The following is a 21,568-nucleotide window of genomic DNA, read 5'->3' as shown; positions in this document are numbered from 1 at the left end:
TGTAAACTATAGTTTACAAACCGTTAACTATAGTTAACGATCTGATAAATATAGTTTCACGATTTGTGAAACTATGATTAACAACTCTTAACTATAGTTTACGATTGTAAACTATAGTTTACAAACGTGAATCTATGTTTATCAACAAAATCTATTGTTAACGCTTATTACAGACAGATAAACTTAGATTATCATTCGTAAACTATAGTTAACAACCGTTAAATATAGTTTTACAGATGAAAACTATACTTAACGAATTGTAAACTATACTTAACGAATCGTTAACTATAGTTTACGGTTTGTAAACTATAGTTTACAATCGATAAACCTAGTTTATCAAATGTGAAACTAGGTTTATCTCATTTTTGTGAATTTGGCGTGTAGATAAATATAGTTTCACAATTTATGAAACTATGATTAACAACTCTTAACTATAGTTTACGATTGTAAACTATAGTTTACAAACGTGAATCTATGTTTTTCAACAAAATCTATTGTTAACGCTTTATTACAGATAGATAAACTTAAATTAACATTCGTAAACTATAGTTAACAACCGTTAAATATAGTTTTACAGATGAAAACTATACTTAACGAATCGTTAACTATAGTTTACGGTTTGTAAACTATAGTTTACAGTCGATAAACCTAGTTTATCAATTGTGAAACTAGGTTTAGCTCATTTTGTGAATTTGGCGTGCCATATAAGTATGTAATAACATATACATGTATTTACCAAAGTAAAATAACATTTACATATCATATACAAATTTTACATGTATTGATTATGTATTGAATCTTTATTCCTCATATAGGTATATTATTTGAACCTTAAATGTCGTAAAATTTTATTTCTTTCGTAATTAATATGACGATAAACTTACTTATTTGAGAATTAGGAGAGCTAAGGTTAAATGAATTAAAAAATACTTTTATATTTAATATAAATTATTGCTATTTTTCTTTGTTACATAAAGCCTATTTTTTAAATTGCTTTGACCATTGGAGTTAACAAAAATGTTTATGAAACATATATGCCCCCGTGTGGTTATATTGATTTTAAATCATTTTAAAGGTTAGAAGTTTGTATCCAGATATACTTGAAGCAAGCTAATGAAATTATATCCATCGCTGCAGTTTTATTTCAAAGTACCTTATATATTTTTTTTCCTATTGACCTTGAAGAAGCAGAATGACCATGTATCAAGAAAATGACACATCAAGTATCTTTGTGTAAAGTATGAAAGTCCAGTGTCTTCACTGGAAAGTTAAGGACACCGTACATGGACTTTAAGCCTTTACTACCAGTGTTCATATCCAAAGCTCAGCTGTCTTTGTTGGAAGAATATTTTCCCAATACATTAATGTGTTTTCAGCTGGACACACATTTGGCACCTTTCCCCCATTCTTACGAGAATAACATTGGTCTAAAGATATGACATACCTCCGGGGCATATAATCAATAGATTCAATATTTGAGTGAAGAAGAAAGGTCCAAGATTTCTCTATTAAATGATATATAGATCGGACACAGAATGGGACGTAAAGCAACAATAAAACAAGATGTGTTTGTGAAACACTGATGCCCTCGTATGGCAAGTTGGCAACATAACAAAGGTTAAATTTTCTCAAATGCAAATCAAACATGTTGATACCTAAAGTAAGGCCTTCTCACAAGAAATACAAATGTAAAATATAAAACCCTACGACCACCTCTTCAAGGTTAACGTTTTTAAAGGTAGGTCGAACTCCGATGTCAAGCTCAAAGGGTCAAGGTTGCTGGTTTCTAAAGAAAGGTCTTGACACAAAGATTATAAATGGGAAGATTGAAAGCACTAGCCCCAACCGTTCAAAAGTTAAAAGTTTTTAAAAAGTAGATCGAACTCCAAAGTCAGGGTCAAAGGATCCCTTTTCTTGCACAAACGTTTGATAATTTTCCCTTGATAATGCGATTACTATAATCACCCCTACTAACGTTATTGTGATTTAAATTCAAGACACGTGGTTTTAGGTTTACCTATTCAAAGATTGTAGGGTAGAATCGGTTTTATAAATAAAATTGGCAGTAAACAGGAAATTGCTATAGTCTGTTTTTTCTGAAAACATGTCCTGTGAAAAATGTGTTTTCAGACCTTTCTGAAAGACTTTCATGATTTTCAACAGAAATGGTGGCTAAAGGGGGGATTTTTTACATCTTATCATAGTTTACTGCAAAAATTACCAATAGCGACAGCTGGTAAAGCAAAATGTGTAATTATCATCTACACTGACAAACCCTTGTTTGCCTTATATGGCTATTGCTATTAATGCGCACAGAGAATCTTACCACGAGCAATTGACCAATTGCTGATTGAATACGGTTACGCCAAATACATGTTTACATGTTACTTCAAACACGTGGTTCAGGTCAATCTATGATCATGTCAATGAAGACAATAAAAAAATGCTCTTATGAACAAAATGCAAACATTAGAAACAATGAAAGATATCACGGGGCTCACGGGCGTTTTTAAGTTGTTGTTATCTAGAGAAAAATATGTTTTATAAAATGTTTACGTAGTTAGTGTCAAGTTCTGAATTTTAATCACTAAACATTATTTTCAATTTTTAAAATTAAAACTGACCAATAAAATATAATCCTTAAGGACATAGCACAACTTATATGATTATTACAAAATACATAGATAATTTTATTTTAACATGCTGATTTTTCATTCATTAAAAGTTTTAATTTGAAGTGTTATTTGTAGTTGCATTGAGGCAAGAACTTTGAAATAGATTATAAAACACTTAGTTTTTTTATGAAATTCATGCATTAAATGACTATATAAGACTTTTTTGGTCGACTTGTTTAAGAATCCAATATATCGCATATCGCTTTAGAAAATACTGTATCGTATCGTATCGAAATTTTTTGCTCAATACACAGCCCTAGTACTGATCAGTGCTTTGGACTTCGTCCTGACCCAATCTAGGATAATCCTTTGCCTATTTGAACAACACGGGACAGTCTCTGACATTGAATTTTGCAGAAGAAATAAAAGAAAAAACAAACAATCCGTCATCTGTATGCAAATTATTACTAAGTCTTTTCTGAACAGAATTGTGTAACGAGAGATGGACGAGTTTTAAACAATATGTTATTCTAACACTTTTTATTTACTGTATATTAAAAAAGGACATATTTTCTTGTTTTGAACAAAGACATTCCTCTAGTATGACAAAACTCAAAGCATAAAAAACATCTATAATTTGTCTTAATTTTTTCCAACTATTTGAAAATAAATAGGATAATTCATAATCATTAAATTGAACAAAAAAGTTATATACCTGATAAATAAAACTTAATAGATGACATCCTTCAATAATACAGAAAAGTTTTTACTGTCATATTATATATTACTTCAATGGATAACAAAGGGTCCATTATGGAAAAATAACTGCTTTTAAATAAAATAAAGGATTCCTGATTAAAGAAAAAAAAACGCTTTACTTTTGAAAGACACTATAAATATTTTGGCTATTCAGAAACATCACGATCGGTTTAAATTGAGTGTAAACTTTTGCGACACACGTGTTATTCTATCATAGAGTAAACATTCTTTTTTAGGAAACACGATCCATGCTCACTTTGATAATCGCCTTAAAAATAGCCAGTCTTGTGATTCTTCCGACTTTTAATTTTACGGTTCACAACTTTTATTTTATTTCATTAGACTTCCAAAGGACAGTATTAAATAATAAATATTTTTTCAGAGAAATCATATATGAACAACTTTAATGTGCGACGCACTAGCCTAACCCACAAACCCCAATACTCAACATCGACGTGTAATTATTTTGAGAAACATTTTATTTACCAATGAGATTTATATGAAAAATTCAGTCGATATCCTTGTAAACAGAGAATTTAACTAACGCTGCTGCCACTGGTATTTCAAAATTTCTGTATGAAACATGTTTGCATACGTTTATTATTTCAGATTTAAAACTAAAAACAACACAAAAGAACTGAAATGCACAGATATAATCCAGAACTGCCCATGGTAATTACTGACCAAAAAAAGATTATTTATTTTGTACATTTTAAAAACTGAAAATCAATTCAATTACTCGTGCTGGGATTAAATCCTTTGTCCTCAGACTGAAATGGATCGTTGGTCAAATAATTAAAGCACTAAATACAGAATCTTTACAAGTGCTGGCTATTACTTTCCAGTCTTAACGAGATTTCGAAATCTGTAAATCTCTCACACTAAATCTAAACCTACCGTATTTGTAGGAGCTAATATTGCGAAACGGAAGCGACATTTTCAATTTCAGTGGATGTAACGATGCCATAGATACATACTTTATACCGGATTATAAGTGGAAATTAACAACTCATCCATTTATTTTGTTTCACAATCTGTTGTTGGAGAAATTATGACGATTTTGCAACCATGACGATTTTACTAGGTAAGTTTGCTCTATACACATACATGTACTTTCACGTTAATCGGGAATTATTGATATGATCTCTACATTTGTCCTGATTTGCTTTAAACCTACAAGTTGGTACTATCGCTAATATTGCAATTGAAAATGTTAACTAGAAAACCGTTATAATTTAAAACAAAGAATAAAAATATATTTCAAATTCTCCTGTCAATATTTACTTTATTGTCTATATTTGCTCATGCAAAATATGAAAGAATAAATTTAAAGTGGAACACATTTTCTTCAGAAAATAAAAATTACACGATATATTGGCGTCAGAAGCAAATTGAAGATAGGAGGGGGGGGGCTAAATCTAGGAGAATTATTTTAAGACCTACAAAAAAACCTGTCAAGAAAAAAAAACAGGAAAATTTGTCCACTATCCAAACACGAATGTTCTATTTCGTGTGTGTGTGTGTGTGGGGGGGGGGGGTGTTTAAGGTTCGGACTTCTTTCAGTACCAAACACTCTTTTTCCGAACACTACTTAGTACTTCTCCCATTTGTTAAATATACTGCAACGTGTCTTTGGGGTCTATGTAAAGTGTGTGTGTGGGGGGGGGGGGGGCTAAACCTACGCCGCAATGTTCAATGCCTATACCTAATCTATCTTTGCAAAAAAAGTGGCTCAGCCCACCCCTAGCCCCGGGTTCCGACGCCTGTGCGATAATGATGTCTTCGTGTGTTGGAGCATGAAAGATAGGTGATAAAAAGGAATTTAAAATTTATTTTTGAAAGACTAATTAACTGTTTCTAAATTTTGTTTTTTAACTAAATCCCATTCATTTATTAATTATTCTTCTTTGTGAGTAGCAAGGAATTACGCAATATTATAGTTGCTACTGCACATAGGCCATTATTACAGTTTAACTGAATTAAATTATCCTTTTTAATTTTACTTTGCATACTCGAAGTTTCTCCACAGCTTTTTCAATATTTTGAAAAGGTTGTTCATTTGTAATCGAAGTTGCAAAAAATGTCGCAATCAATACTTAATTCTAATTGAACTGATTATTTGTAAATATTGTCCTTATAATCTCAAGGAATTAACTGTTAATAATGGACTCGGTCCTCAACACTGATGACTTCTGTGAGCGTTCTTTTCTATTTATATTTTCTTTCACATATCAAGGTTCATTGACCCTCTCACTCCCCGCCGAGACCCCGTCTTCAGGTGATTTTATTCTGGTACAAACGTACTCTGGTGGAAGTTTGCATAGAACTGTTGAGCCGGGGAGCTCTCGGAATAGTTATATTTTTCAAAATGATAATTTATGATTTGAAATTAACCCCCAAAGTTAAAAAAGAGACATTATCTCCTTTAACATTGATACTCGATGAAGAAATTCTTCAGGCCTATGGCAGGTTAATTTATTTTTAAAGGGGTTTGCTGATGTTACTTTCATTGTCTACCTGTTATGAAATGTTCATTTTTTTGACTCGAAAGCAAATCGTTAAAATTCTATGTAACTTCAACTCAATCAAGCGGAACTATATATATGTCCCAGTGATGTACGCTTTCTTCGAGGTCAAGGGTTACCCGAAACAGGTATTCAAGTCTTTGAGCTGCGATGAACTTTATTATGGTTGGTTTGATATCTTACAATGTTCACTTATTTAGCTTGATTCCCTCTGTATTACTGGTATACTTGTGTGTTGAAGTGGAAAGAAAAAGTGCTCATAGAGTATACATTGAAATCACATTCCATGTCTGCATGCTTTTTCGTGATTACTTTACATACTGTCCTCTGTGTGTGATGTACTTTCCTATGAACATGTTCTATTTTTTTTATAACTTGTTTACTTGAATCTGATTTGTTTGTTTCATATGTAAATGAGTATCATGTATTCAGAAAATACCTACCAGTATCCCTGAATTTTTCAGAATCTTCGTTATGTTATATTGAAACTTTATGCGCACGACGTTCCAAAATTGATGCAACTTTTCTCTGACGTCATTGTTTCTAGCAAGTGCTTTTTCATACCACAATATACAAAAAAAAAACGTAAAAAAATTACTTGATATTTTTGGTATTTATTAATGTGACCTTACGTGGGAATTACAGCAAGTACTCTCCTTGGAATTGTCTGATATAAGGTACAGTTAGAGAGTTGAACCAAATGTTCAAAACTTCATAAATCAAATCATTTTTGGATTTAATTGCTGGCAGTGATTTACTGAGACGATTTTTTTTTAATTAGCCATACATTTTCAATTATGTTTAAACAGGTATTCATGTGTTTGAGCTGCGATGAACTTTATGGTTGATTTAATATCTTAGAATGTTCACTTATTTAGTTTTATTCCCTCTGTATTACTGGTATACTTGTTTGATGAGGTGGAATGAAAAAGTGCTCATAGAGTATACATTGAAATCACATTCCCTGTCTGCATGCTTTTTCGTGGTTACTTCACAAAACTTTTTTCCGAAATCGGATTTTACTCTATGTGTGATGTATTTGACTGTGCAAAAAGATGATCACAACTATTGCGTAACATCAAACGGCTCCCGATATATACCTGTATAATCCCCATAGTATTATACCGGTACTCGGTAGTGAGTACTAACTCGCACTGATCAAAATTGAATGATTTTGCATTTTTGTTATCAATAGAGAAAACATTTTTTTTCCATTTCGATATTAAAGCAAAAATGAATCATTGGAAATTTTTTTCTCCTATTAAAGTAAATAACAGTGACTCTGTCATTTGATAGTACCTTGCAGTATTTGAAATACTAAGCTGATAAGTTATACTGGAAAACACTTTCTATAGTTTAGATGTATTTTTCAATTACAGGTATTTCATGAAGTTAGTTTCCTATATTCAAAATGCACGAAGTAATCTATTTAAAGTAAGGGGAGCTTTTCATTAAGTAGGTAAAATACTGCATGGGAAAAGGTGCTATTCATCTTTAATATTTTTCATTTAAATTTTTATTTGAAAGGAGGTGTAAATTTTCAAATTTATTAAGAGAATTGTAACTTTGTTTGGTGTGCCAAGTATTCTTGCTCAACCGAAATTATACCTCTACCACTTATGACATTTAGAAAATACACGTAACTGCCAGTATCCATAATAAATCTTGTTTTCCCCATAATCCTCATTATGTTAAATTTAAAATTTCATGCGCACGACGTTCCAAAATTGATACAGCTTTCCCCTGACATGATTGTTTCTAGACAAACTTTCAAGCCTTTTCATGCCACCATAAACCAAACAAGAGGCCCATGGGTCACATTGCTCACTTGAGTAACATTGGCCCTTCTGTTACCTAACATATTTCCCCCTTTGTAATGCCTATTTTGACCTTGCGCAACACCAAGGGGGTCATCATTTAGTCATTTTAGAATGTACACTACCCAGGATGCTTCCCCATAAGTTTAAGCTTTTCTAGTCCACAGGTGCTTGAGGATAGGACCCCCCCCCCCCCATATTGACCCCCGGGCCTGTTAGACTTTTTTCACATAAATTATATATGGATGACACATTTGTGATTTAATCTATCCTATTAATTAAGAAAATTTTCTTAAACTAACATTTTATAAAATTTCTACCCCACTCTCTATATATAAATTAACAAGGTTGCCAACTTCGTTTGCAAACCGAAAGGCACTGCCGAGAATTTTGGTTGAATCGTCTCATAAATCTAAATAAAGCCCTAAAATCAACAACACATATTGTAGATTGAATACTCTTTTCATTAATAAACCAACTTTCATGAAGGTTAAGACACTTCAAAAGTCATTATGACCAGTTTTCTACAAGGATGTCAGGCTACAGTCAGCGTTTTTGCTTAGTGAACGGAAGTGACGAGGAGACGACTTTTTACCGAAATACACAGTTCTGCAGTAAGTCTGAAACACTGTTTTGAAATAAATATTTGAAGAAATTTGGTTGATAAACACTTTAAAAAATGTCTTTCAAATGTTTTGGAAGGATAGAGTTCTAAACCGCTGATGTAAATGAAATGTTTCTAATTATTTTTCAAATACCTGATTTGCATGTATTGGTTTTGAGAGTTATGCCCTTTTAAAAATGCAATTTATTAAAATACCTTCTTTTCCTTAAATATTTCGTGTAAAATCTACAAAACGTTTGAAAATAATGTTTGATGACAAAAAACAAGAATATTTCCATTGTTGGTATCTTACACGCATATTTGGTTATGTGGGGAACATGGGGAATTAGTCCTCTCTTCGTTACTTCCGTTCAATAAGCTTTTTACGGAGTTGGCAACCTTGTTGATTTTTATATAGAGAATGTAGAGTAATTTTACAGAACGTTTGTTTTAGGTAATTCTTCGATTTGTTGGTATAGATCTTATCACAAATATGTCAATGAAAGATTATTTATGAGAAAAAAGTCGAAAAAGCCCAGGGGTCTATATCGAAGGGGGGAGGGGGGTCCTGTCCTCAAGCACCTGTGTTCTAGTCCAGAAGAAGATTCTTCAATGACCCCACCCTATTTTTTGCATTTTCTTACTTTTCTCCCCTTGAAAAAGACTTTGCCCTTTATATTAATAATTTAAACTCCCCTTCATGCAAAGATGCATTGTACCAAGTTTGCATGGTTAAAATTGGCCCAGTGGTTCTTGAGAAGAAGTTGAAAATGTGAAACAGACAGTCGGACGATGGACAACGGATGATCAGAAAAGCTCACTTGAGCTTTCGGCTCAAGTTAGCTCATAAAAATACCCCCCCCCCATCTATTCCTATGTAAAACTTTGTTCATCCAGTATAGCCCTTCCCTACCCATGGGGGTCATGATTTGAACAAACTTGAATGTACACTACCTGAGGATGCTTCATATGAACAATCATGGCCTTGCTGTTCTTCAAAAGAAGATTTTTAAAGAATTTTCCTGAAACTTTAATCGGCCATTGTGGCCCCGCCCTACCCCCGGGGGTCATGATTTGAACAAGCTTGAATCTACACTACCTGAGGATGCTTCCATAAAAATATTACCAATATTGGCTATGCTATTCTTGAGAAGAAGGTTTTTAAAGAATTTTTATATATATTTATTCGTAAAACTTTGATCGACCATTGTGACCCCGTCCTATCCTCCGGGGGGGGGGGGGGGAGATTATATGATCAATGTTGAATCTACAATACCTGAGAATGCTTCCATATAAATGTGACCAATCATGGCTTTGCTGTTCTTGAGAAGATTTTAAAAGAATTTTCCAATATATTTCTTTGTAAAATTTTGATCGGCCATTGTGTCCCCGCCCTACCCCCGGGGGTCATGATTTGAACAAACTTGAATCCACACTATCTGGGGATGATTCCATATAAATATGACCAATCATGGCTTTGCTGTTCTAGAAAAGAAGATTTTTTAAAGAGTTTTCCTATATATTTTTTGTAAAATTTTTATCGGCTATTGTGGCCCCGCCCTACCCCTGGGGGTCATGATTTGAACAAATTTGAATCTACACTACCTGTGGATGTTTCCCCATATGTTTCATCTTTCTGGCAATATGATTTTTTAAACATGCCACCAAATTTTCACCTTTTCTGAATATCTTCCCTTTAATGAGGGCGTGGCAATTTATAATTTGAAAAAACTTGAATCCTCCTAACCCAAGGTAGCTTTGTGGTAAGTTTGGTAGAAATTAGCTCAGCGGTTCTGGAGAAGAAGTCAAAAATGTGAAAAGTTTATAGACGGACAGACAGACTGACGACGGACAAAATGTGATCAGAAAAGCTCACTTGAGTTTCAGCTCAGGTAAGCTAAAAACTGGAAAAAAAACTTACTTGATATTTTTGGTTTTTAATTTTGTCATCTTCCGCAGAAATCTCCTTGAAATTGTCTGATATAGTTTCTGATATAAGATACAGTTAGAGAGGACCAAATGTTCAAAACTTCAGAGATCAAATCATCTTTAGATTTAACTGTTGGCAGTGATTTTTTCAGTCGATTTTTTAAAAAAAATTAACCATGTTCGTTTTCTAATATTTATTTACATTTCGTTTAACTGTTGTAGATATGAATGAGAATTCCACAAAAGGAGCTCGACATGCACTCTTTACATGTCATCGAAATCGAAATGCGTTATTCGTTGGTTCCGTTCTATTTGTCGCCTTCAGCTGCATTTTTATGATTTCAAGTTATCTTTCTCCTCCCTACCACGTCATACCTACAGGTTCTCAACAATTTGTGTACTACTTCGATCAAAAACATTGGGCAAATCGGACACAAAAGCGGATTTTATTGTGGACTAGGTATTTCTACGATGGCATGTGGGAAAGAACAGCGCGGAATGCGTTGGACAAAAGTGTTTGTCCCTACCAGTGTACATTGACTTCCGACAAATCCACCATCAAAGAATCGGATGCTGTAGTCTTCCACTTGTTAGATTTATATTTTTGGGAAAGTCCACCGAAGTATCGAGAACCTCACCAGGTGTGGGTATTGCACAATGCAGAACCCCCGCCACATCAGTTTTACACCGGAAGTTTTGTGACTTATTCTCGCTTTGCTTTTAACTGGACGTTTTCATATAGAAGAGATTCTACGATAGCAGCTTCGTATGGACGTGCCTTGCGACGAACAAATAAGGAATCTGCTGAACTTAACAGTAAACCTCGCACAGATCACACAAAAGAAAAAAGCAAAATGACGTATGCTGTGATAAGTAATTGCGTTGATGATGCTGGGAGGTTTGCCTACGTAAAAACATTAAGAAAATACACTCCTATTGATTTGTATGGTAGATGTGGAAATCTTACTTGCCCAAGAAATGCAACTTGTGAACTTATGCTAAAATCTTACAGATTTGCAATAGCATTTGAAAACAGTAATTGTAAAGGATACGTTTCCGAAAAATTTTGGAATGCTCTTCGAAGAGAAAGTATACCTTTAGTGAACTGGATCCCAGAACAGGTTCCCGTCGATGCTCCTCCTAAATCTTATATTAATGTTCATGACTTTCCGAAGATGGAAGACTTGGCAAAACATTTAGATATGTTAGCTTCGAACGATACAGAGTATAACAGTTACTTTGAATGGCGGAATGATTACGTCATCGAAGATGGATTCTTTCAAGGGTTCTGTACACTTTGCAAAGCTTTACACAATAACTCAATACCTGCTCAAGTTGTGGATTATCGAAGCTGGTTATCAAACGACACTTGTCAGGCATGGACGGTAGGTATCTACAGTATCTTCAAGAAGTATAGTCAAACCCCGGTATCTCAAACACCCATACTGAATTTCAAATACCATAGATAATCAACAGTGATTTAGAGGTTCCAGCTATTTATTTTTATAAGTATTTTTCCTTCAGTATCTTGAATCCTCAATTATATCATGAAGTTTTTTTTCTTTCGAGGTTTGGATACGTACGGAAAGAAGCTTAATTTATTTAAGAGTTCATGTCCATGCTATCTCTCCTCTCTCTCAATTAGCACTGTAGTAATGCAATGGTGTAATAAGTTCATACCTCTAATATTCTTTTGTTCTTTTCTTTTACAGATATACAGTGTTTTCGCAAGAAGAATTAAAAATTATTTTGTGTAATCTCAGGAAACTTTACTATTCTGTTGCATCACATGCACTACTTACAGCATAATAATTCGTCATTAAGCTGGATGTTTATGAAACATGGTTGCTTAGATGATTCTTTTTGTTATTTATTCACAGCAGTTTGACTGCAATATATGTCCATTATACATGTACTAGTATATTATACTTGTCCACAGTCATAGAACGCGTTGGTGATTGAAATACATACATTTTGTTTCTTTGTTTTTAAAATTTATTTATATTTTAATTTTAATATCTTAAACTTAAAGGTGTATATGCATTTTTGCATTTGGAACATTTTACCTCTTGTACAATATACAAGTCAAGTTGAATAGTTGGGCCATTCATTGTCTTAGCCACATATATAAGGTGCTAATAAAAGATATTTTGGAGAAACTTGTTTTCATTTTCGTAAAAGAGAACTTAATATTTGGCAAACTTATCATTAAACAACAATTTTCTTATGTTTTGCTTCATCAATAAAACTACTTCCATAAGCAAAATATACGGTAAAGTACAAGTACTCAAACAAAACAGGAAACAAACATCGAGTTGCCAAATTAAAAAAAATCATTCGAGCGGGAATCCTTTATAAATTTAAAAGGTTGTGATTATGCGGCTCCCTTTTCAACAAAGAGCCAATAAACCATCTTATAAAGGATACTCCAATCTGCATTCCGGATCAGAATCGGCGATGGACAGGAATTATTGTTTCTATGAGGGTGTAAACTAACACTTGACACAGACATTTCCTTCAGAACAAACGCATATAGAAGGATACCCATGCCTTATAATAAAATTAAAAGATACTTTCACGGTTTCTTTATAACATAATGTCATTATGCACCTCCTATTTTACTTTTTGATCTGACACTTACTTTGGGTCTCCCAGAGTAAAACATGGACTATGCATTAAAATAATATGGGAGGCGGGGTTATCATTTGGTAAACTCAGCGCTCACAGTGCCTCTTGGTTTAATTCAATTCATTTATTTAGTTCTTTTGAGCCAAGGTAGCCTCTCTAGTCCATTCCTTCTCTCCGTCCGTCAGTCTGTCTACATTGAACTTTAACTCCAATTTACCAGACCATTTAACTTGCCATAAAGCATTTTCCCGTTACGGTAAAAGAAATTTGTTTTTTCACGAGTGTCCAGTCTCCTTGCCTAGGGAGATAATAAATATACAAACAACAACCTCAAGAAATACAAGGGCAGAAGAAAATCTTGTTACTTCTTTAATTACCTTTACTTCCTTAAGATAGATGATCCAAGTTATTGTATACATGATTTAGCCTTTTGGGGTAAACTTTTGTCGTTTAACATTACTTATTTCTGATTATTATTGTTTGAAATGTAAGTATATGTAATGAGTACAGGACAATTAAATTGTCATATCAAAATTTTAATTTTTTTTTCTTTGTAAAGGACACTTTTATATAAAATTATATATTAAACTTAAAATCTTATTATCAAAAAATTTAATCCAACGATATAGGCAAAAGAAAAATCAACACGTTTCCAATCTAATAAAGATTCATGTTTGTTAGTCTTGAGAGGGGCTCTGTGAGTGAAAATAGCTGAACTTCATGGAAGAACAAGTAACAAAAATGTTCATAATCTTAACGTTAAAATACCAAATTAAGAGTACACCTCTATTGACCGTCTCTAGAAGTAAAGAGCCTCTAATTATTCCCATAACTTGGCTGTAGATCTGCTTTGTAGTTAAAGAAATATGAAATTAAGAGACAGCAATCACGCTCAAAATTCAATTAAAGGGGCATGGACACAGTTTCAGCTTAAAATTTTAAAAATTATTATCCCATTTTTACAATTTTTAACGAAGGTCTTTCTAATGATCATCAGAATTTGAACTTCAGTGGTCGAGATACAAGACAGATTTAGAGCTCCAAACCTTTGTTATGTAAACAGGGTCCGTGCGTGTTTTTGTTTATAATAGGTTATTATACTAATATATGTTCGTTCAAAGCAGATAATTTCAATGAAAAAATTACTTCTAAACACGATTAGACAGTTTCTAGTGATTTGCTGAATTTCATTTTGTTATAAATATGATATTTTCTATATATGTAAACAAAAACAAGACACGAGCCTTGTTAACATTATGAAGAACATCTGTATCTCGTATGTTAATCAACAAATGATGTTCACATTTTTACTGATCATTAGATAATACCTTAGTTAGGAAGTGTAAACATTAAAACTAGTTTTAAAAAATCAGTTGAAACTGTGCCCATGTCCCTTTACAACAATACAAAGACGAAGCAAAGCAAACACGACCTCATAAATGTCAGGTGTCATATAGGAGTAAGCATACCCTGTAACTAGAAAAACTCGCTGTATGTTCCTTGTCATAATTGGATTTAAAGAAAATCCTTTAAAAAATTTCAGTGTGAAGGCCTAAAGCTTCGCATAAAAAATGTCAATCAACATGCAAAATATTTAATATTGCATAATTTGCTAACAATGTCATTGTATTCACTGAACAGAATTTACGAAAATTGTGCCAATAAATGAGACTGTTGATTTCCTTGTGTGTATTATCAACTTATCTGTGAATAAGCTTATCTCGTTTTAGAAATTGTTCTGTATGTTAATTCATATAACGTCTCCGATATATATATAAATATAAAATTGAAGGCCATGGAAAGAGATTTCTACTCTCATGATTAATTAAAAGTTCTACATATAACGGGATGTAATTTGTACGTACGGGAATTCCAACAGGTTGTTGTTCTACTTGTAAAAACACAGAGATATTGTCAAACAAAATGCGGAACACTTATGCGTAGAATCAATCAGAAAGTTGTCAGAAAATAATTATCCACATGACCATGTTGTAAAGATTATGATTTCCACTTATATTGAATAAGCAGTTGCAAATGTTGCAAAATTACCTGTTTGGCAATTCTTGACAGATTTTTTTTTTTGTGTTGAAAAGAAAGCAAACCCTTTCCAAAAAGCGTTAAAACTTTTAAAAATACAAAATAACACATTTCCAAAAGGTTAACTACGCCGAAAACGTAATTAAATAATATACATGTATCACCAAAAGGCGTTATTACATTTCAAAAGGCGTATAATAATGTTTTACGAAAGGTGTAAAATGTATACATTATCCATACGTTAAAAATTTTAATACTGGTTATTCTTTGATCTTGTGCGCTCAGGTGAGCGATGTGGCCCAAAAACCGTACATGTTTTTATTTGTGAGTTGGTAATTGTATATGAAATTTAAATATACTTAGTGTACGTATTTCCTTTGCATATTCACACGTAACAGGAAGTGAAATTTCATACAGTTGACGAATTCTCCGACAGAAATTAAACAGGTAAGTAACAAATCTTCACATTTAAAATTATTTTCATATATTTCTATAAAGAATAAATATAAAAGCGGAAGGGTTTCTCTATACGAAGAGACAAATCCCTGATAACATCCTTTTCTCCTACCTTCTAATAATGCCTATCAATTCTGCTATACTGACCTTTACTTTATTAATATCGCTATAGATAAAAATAACGGAAATGAACATCTTAGGAAAGGTGGTATTTCTTTGCTTGGTTTCTGTGAACGTATGTTTCCTGACAGAAGCTTCATCAGGACAACGGAAGCAATATGCCATGTACGTCTGGCGGAATGGATTTGATCCTAACATACCCGGATGTGGGAAGTCTGAATTTCTGACATGGGATAGCAAGCATAGTCATTGCTTCACTCATACCTGGAATACTGCAGGGAAAAGACAGTGGTTATGGGCAACGTGTAACCTTCAAGGTCGGGAAGTCTCTAGCATATTTCTGGCGGACGTATATCACAAATTAAAGACGGGTTACCAAGCCAACAGCTGCCATAGCAGCAATATTAATTTATTAAGAACAACCTTGTTAGAGGGTCATAGTCACGTGTCCAACTTGAAGATTTACGCCTTATTTGCCGCCAGTGATGCTGACGTGTCTGAACGTCACATGATTCCATATGTTGTCTGGTATAACGACCATTGCACACGTAAGCATATACTGCCTGAAAATCTTAAGAAAGGATATCCATCAAATGCATGTCAAATTAATTATTCAAAAGATGAATTATGAAAAAAAATCAAAATCTGAATGGCTTGTTAGAGCATAGAAACATATGTTGCAACATAACATGTGCAATTTTAAAAATTAACCCATTTTTAGTAATTATCAAAAATTACAAAATGTATTAGAATTTCTCTTTTCTACTTATATACATGTAGAGCTAAGTTTTTAAGCCTTAACCTGTAAATTTCCCATCCCCAATGAAAAGAAATACAACTTGTGTTTCTCTATACAGAATATGTTTGTCATTCTTGAAAATAAATAAATACATTATACATGAATATCATACACATGTAGATACAAACTTGGAAAAGTTTGATGGGGTTGCGGTCAACAACGAAGCATACGCCTCCATTAAATGTTCCCATGACATTGACCAGAGGAGGACATTCCTTGACCACCTCCAGGAAATTCATGACGAGGCACAGAAACAACAAGATGGGAATTTATTGACTCATTTCTCAGTAAGCTGGCACTGGGGACGTTGTGGAGGACACAGTCAACCTTTCCTCTGGCGCGGGAAAACAATGGACGCCTCCCATCACATGATTGACATATTCGACAGTATCGATGTTCAGGTAAAACAAAGCAAAATAATAGTAACAGAACGTCACATGTATTTTGAATCAATTTAGAAGAAATAAAGATTGTTTCATGGTTCATACGTTATTGCTCTTTCGATATATATTTATATATATATATATATATATATATAGAGAGAGAGAGAGAGAGAGAGAGAGCGAGAGAGAGGTAAGTTTAGTACTTCAAACATGTCTGCCCAATGGAACATCACACTGATCATGCAGCTGCTTTACTTGAGTATAGGGGCAACACACGATATAATAAGATCTCTTTAAAAAACAGCAATACAGTGCCTTTAGCAAGAGGGTCAAATGTATATACAGTGTATAAAATTAAACAAATCAAATATGTTGCTCCAAGTCACTTTTAGCTGATATCCTCCAGTTGCCAACGTGAAATGTTGGTTGAAGTCTTAAAATTTCTACAAAAGGACACAAGAAAGATAACTCCCGTCCGTTCTCTACGATTACTATCGCAAGACCATCATTGCCAAATTCAAAGCCGATCCTTTACTAAATTTACCTTCTATATGATCAGCATTACATTTTTTTAACTTGTAGAGTATATATGAAAACTTTTAAATCAGGATTACGCTCTCAAGTATTTTATAATATCTAAGCAACTTTCTTGAAATAGACGTATTACGTATATCGTCCTCAGGTTGGATATACAATATTTCCACAAATCAGGGATAGAATGGAAATGGCTGGTCGGAATTATTCATCTACCCTGCGCAAAAACATTTTTGTGACGTTTTATACGGATAAGGTAAATATCTTTACATGCAGAAAATCATAATCTATAGTATATTTGTTTCCCTTAATGATTCCTATAAGTTATAAGTATAATAATGTATTAATATTTTACAATGAAATTTTGCATTTACAGACGGAGCCTTGCCAAATCACCTTCTTTCCTCAAAATTGTCACCTAAATGGGAGATCAGAATCAAATCTTTTCAGTATAATCGATCAGTTTCCTCAAAATGGACTTGGACAAGAACAGCCCTGCATCCATTACTTTCGAGGTGTTTATTCCAGTGGGGGAAATGAAGACTGGCCTGTCCATTTATGAACATTTGGTATTAAAGATTTAATACTTAGAATACATGCATCAGCCTAATTTATTCGTCAGTTAAATGTCTTAAATACACATTATATTTTGCAGTAATGATAAACAGTTGTTATTTTCTGCCCCCTTCCCCTTTTCCCCGTCAAGGAATAAGTAAATCATGCACTGACACATGAACAGTGCTGAAATTGTAAACATACTTCTAGTTTACATGGAAATAATGCTTATTCTATTAATTTGAATTTGTCTTTGCATATTTTTCCATCAAAGTCTTGCTTTCTATGTTTGTAGCAGGAGTTATTTCTCTTTGTATAACGTCGAAACACATCAAAGGTTATCGATTCCTATAGCATGTAAAACATTGCGATTTCCGATTTCTTTTCCTCGTGTACTGTTTAATTTTCCTTATTTATTGCAGGTTTCACAATTTGAATTGCTTAATTATTTTGCTTTCTGTCAATATGTGGTATATATTTTATTCAAATTTTTATTTTAAATGAATATGCAATAGTATTGCATAGTTTTCCAATTTTATTGTACAATGTTTCTCATTGTATTGTACATCTTTTTCAACCTGTATTCTTTTATTTTTATTATCAGTTTGTATTTGTTTGCATTGAATAAAACACCAACTGCATTCTACCTTTGAATCTGTCTTGTCTGCGATTTTTACAATATTCCTAAAAAAATATTTACATTTCATATGCAATATGGATACACTGTATTTACATAAAGTCTGTTTTACAGATATTTTCGTGGTATCTTAACAAACTTCCATGTGGTAGTGCTACAAGTATAGGCTTGATGACGTCTTTGTTTTAAATGCATACCAAAAGAATTCTGGAAAATACATAGTTCTCATTATGTTCAAGATTGCATGTTAGTCTACTGAGCTCGCTTTACGAATACAGCAAGATGGCAAACAAGCATTATTATTAAAAACCGTGATCTACTTTAACATGTTTAACATATATTTAAAATTCTAATGCATGTTTTGATATTTTCTTTTTTTTAACTCAGTCATATATGTAGTTTAAGTGTTTTACATGTAAAACGTCAATCCTACTTTAGAAAATAATAATTATTAAAGCTGCTGTACGAGAAAATCCTATTGATCAAGATCAAATATATATTCTGTTAAATTTCTGCAAATTAGTGGAATTTTTTACTTTCTGAATATCCCTATGTATTCCCAATTTTCAAAAAAATATGAAGAGAGGTTGGCATGTTTAAAAAATATAATATATCCCAATGGAAAAATGTGATTGTGTTTCCAATCATGGGAGTTACTCATAATTCAGTTGAAGGATTTCTGCAAATCGGATTTGAAGCAACTATCTAAAAAAAAAAACTTTTAATATACACATACAAATTTCGTAATTCCTTTAAACCAGTTGAATTGTTTTCTTACTTGGATATGACATTTTAAATCTGACATTTAATTTGAGGTAAAGACAGGATACATATGGAGTTTAAAATTGCATTATCCATAGACGAAGGGAATTCTCTTCCGAAGAGATAACCCTATAACCACTACACAGCTATTGTACTCAATTAAAGAAAATCTTGTTAAGATTACCCTGAAAAAGTAGACAAACTCCGATTAAAGAGCCAAAATAAACAACGTAAAACGGACGTTCTTTGTCGCTGGCAAGGTCTTCTACACTGGCAGATGCGTGGTCGTGTGTCGAGCGTACGTCCAATTTACTACACAATTTTTCATTTTCAATTGTTCCAATGTTCTTGGAATCAGACTTCATCTTCATATTGGAAATAAGATCCTGTTGATAGATATCAATTATGTTAACTAATATTTGGCCCTTATTAAGTATCCTGTGAGCAGACGATGCGGCCAAGTCAAAATCTCGTTCTGCACGTGCGTTGACGAGACGAGCACGCGACTTCTTGGAGTCATTATTCGTGTGCCTCTTTACGCAGGTATGGAAACAAATAAAAATCTAGGACTCATTAATAAAGTTTGGGATTGAATCAAGTTTTACTTTGTTGTCGACAAAGATAGCATCGTAAAGAACCGAGCTTTTAAATCTCAAAATGAAGATTTTACTCCGAACAGTTCCAAGGAGGCACGTGACCTGCAGCATGCCAGTATGGATGCTACCTCAATCCACAATTAAGAGTTCTATTTCTAAGCTGAATGTTATTCAGACTCGTGTCAAAAACTTACATCAAACAAATTTTGATATGCACCTGGATAAAAAAAAAAAGGTCGCATATCAATGCCAAGATGAACAAAACCCAATAAACATGCGGTTTTTATGTCTTGTGACCAATGTTCATATTGCAGATATATTGAAAGAGTATAAATATATGTTCAGCATTGTTTTTACATCGAAATCAAAATATTTCAAAGATTCGCTACATTTGATTACATTATTCCATTATCTTACGTCCGTATTTACCTATAATAAACATATGAGGAAATAAATATAATACTAGTATTAAAACAAGTACTAATTTAACAATTTGAGCATGGCAAATTTTTATCCAGCCGAACCCTTTAAACTTCAATATCAGTCAGGGGATCAAAGGTCAATATTGATCGAACTTTGAACTGATTAACTAGACGATGTTTTACGTCCCATTCGACAATCTTCACTCTCTATACACCGTATACCCGTTTTTGAAATTTTTTTTCGCGTAACGCAAATTTTGCAAAAAAAGATTTGTGCAGTTTTTATTTTTGCGTGTCAGTTTTGCGATTTAATTAAAATAGTATGGCAAGCCCTTTTGATATTTATTCGGAAAATAAAATTTATCTTAAAATTACATCTCTCATTTTAGAGAGATATCTCTTAAAAATAGAGATATCTCCCCACGTAAAGAGATATCTCTCATTTTTAAGAGATATCTCTATGAGAAAGAGATATCTCTTAAAATTAGATAGATATCTCTTAATATCTCTTTAGCTTAGAGAGATATCTCTTTTTGAAAATCTAAAGAGATATCTCACTAAGAAAGATATCTCTTTTAACCTTGTTAAAGAGATATCTCTCTAACTTTAAGAGATATCTCTCTTGCTGTCTACGTTTTACTTCTTGTGAATTATGTAATTTAAATAAATATCATTAACAGTAATACATGTAAAAGGTATTCCGAGTGAAAAGTATACACTAAAGGTTCTTGAAAGGTTTATAATATAAAATTACCTTGCAATACGTATTTAATGTTTAGTTTAGTACATAAATTGAATTATATCTTTTAAAAAATACGAACTAAGAAAGTTTGTACTCTTTACGTTCCTATTTTTGGCATGAAATTTTGAAAAAGCGATCATGATCAGTTATCAAGCTCAAAACTCCACTATATCATACAAATCGAGAGCAAAGCAAACATGGACATCTAAATAAAAATCAGAGGTAGGATCAGGTGCTTATGAAGAGTACGCATCCCTTGTCGACGGGTTAAATCCGCCTTGCGCTCCTTGTCAAGCAAATACAATTATGAGTAGGGGCTACAATATATATCTTGCAAACAGTGGACAAATATATAAATTTCAAGAAATGGGTCACCTATATGCCTAAAAGATGTTCTTTTTCAGAACCAAATGTGTCAGATTTTCAACAGCTAATTTCTGGTGATAATTAATCAGTTTTATTGCTTGAAATTTGTATCATCTTTATAGGAACAATGTTATCGCGTCATTGCCAGCATCCACGCGCCCAACACGCGATCACCAGCTGTAGCTTGATTTGCTATTTTTATTCCGAGCAGAGGACATTATTAGACCTATTCATTTTTTAATCCTATCCATATATTGTCTCTAGAATTTGATTTCTCGGGGA

General features: G+C 32.9%; 2 protein-coding genes across 2 annotated transcripts; both read left to right on the top strand.

Moving 5' to 3' along the window:
* Positions 1-10,440: 10,440 nt before the first annotated feature.
* LOC134274414 (glycoprotein 3-alpha-L-fucosyltransferase A-like) lies at positions 10,441-12,401 on the top strand. Its single transcript, XM_062756708.1, has 2 exons — positions 10,441-11,634; positions 11,962-12,401. The coding sequence occupies exons 1-2, from the start codon at positions 10,474-10,476 to the stop codon at positions 12,004-12,006; spliced, it is 1,206 nt and encodes a 401-aa protein (XP_062612692.1). The 5' UTR covers positions 10,441-10,473; the 3' UTR covers positions 12,007-12,401.
* Positions 12,402-15,546: 3,145 nt separating this feature from the next.
* On the top strand, positions 15,547-18,250 carry LOC134274400 (uncharacterized). The gene is made up of 4 exons (XM_062756686.1): positions 15,547-16,038; positions 16,410-16,690; positions 17,355-17,462; positions 17,583-18,250. The coding sequence occupies exons 1-4, from the start codon at positions 15,558-15,560 to the stop codon at positions 17,766-17,768; spliced, it is 1,056 nt and encodes a 351-aa protein (XP_062612670.1). The 5' UTR covers positions 15,547-15,557; the 3' UTR covers positions 17,769-18,250.
* Positions 18,251-21,568: the final 3,318 nt, after the last annotated feature.

This window comes from Saccostrea cucullata, unplaced genomic scaffold, assembly GCF_032062105.1.
Source record: "Saccostrea cucullata isolate Sc308-1 unplaced genomic scaffold, CSIRO_AGI_Scuc_v1 ctg796, whole genome shotgun sequence".
NCBI classification, from domain to species: Eukaryota; Metazoa; Mollusca; class Bivalvia; order Ostreida; family Ostreidae; genus Saccostrea; species Saccostrea cuccullata.
This window is presented reverse-complemented; position numbering and strand designations above follow the sequence as displayed.

Coding starts and splice junctions, on each gene's coding strand:
- LOC134274414 (XM_062756708.1), top strand. CDS start 10,474: ATGAATGAGAATTCCACAAAAGGAGCTCGACATGCACTCTTTACATGT. Junction 11,635..11,961: donor ACACTTGTCAGGCATGGACG/GTAGGTATCTAC, acceptor TTTCTTTTACAG/ATATACAGTGTTTTCGCAAG.
- LOC134274400 (XM_062756686.1), top strand. CDS start 15,558: ATGAACATCTTAGGAAAGGTGGTATTTCTTTGCTTGGTTTCTGTGAAC. Junction 16,039..16,409: donor GTATAACGACCATTGCACAC/GTAAGCATATAC, acceptor ATACACATGTAG/ATACAAACTTGGAAAAGTTT. Junction 16,691..17,354: donor TCGACAGTATCGATGTTCAG/GTAAAACAAAGC, acceptor TATCGTCCTCAG/GTTGGATATACAATATTTCC.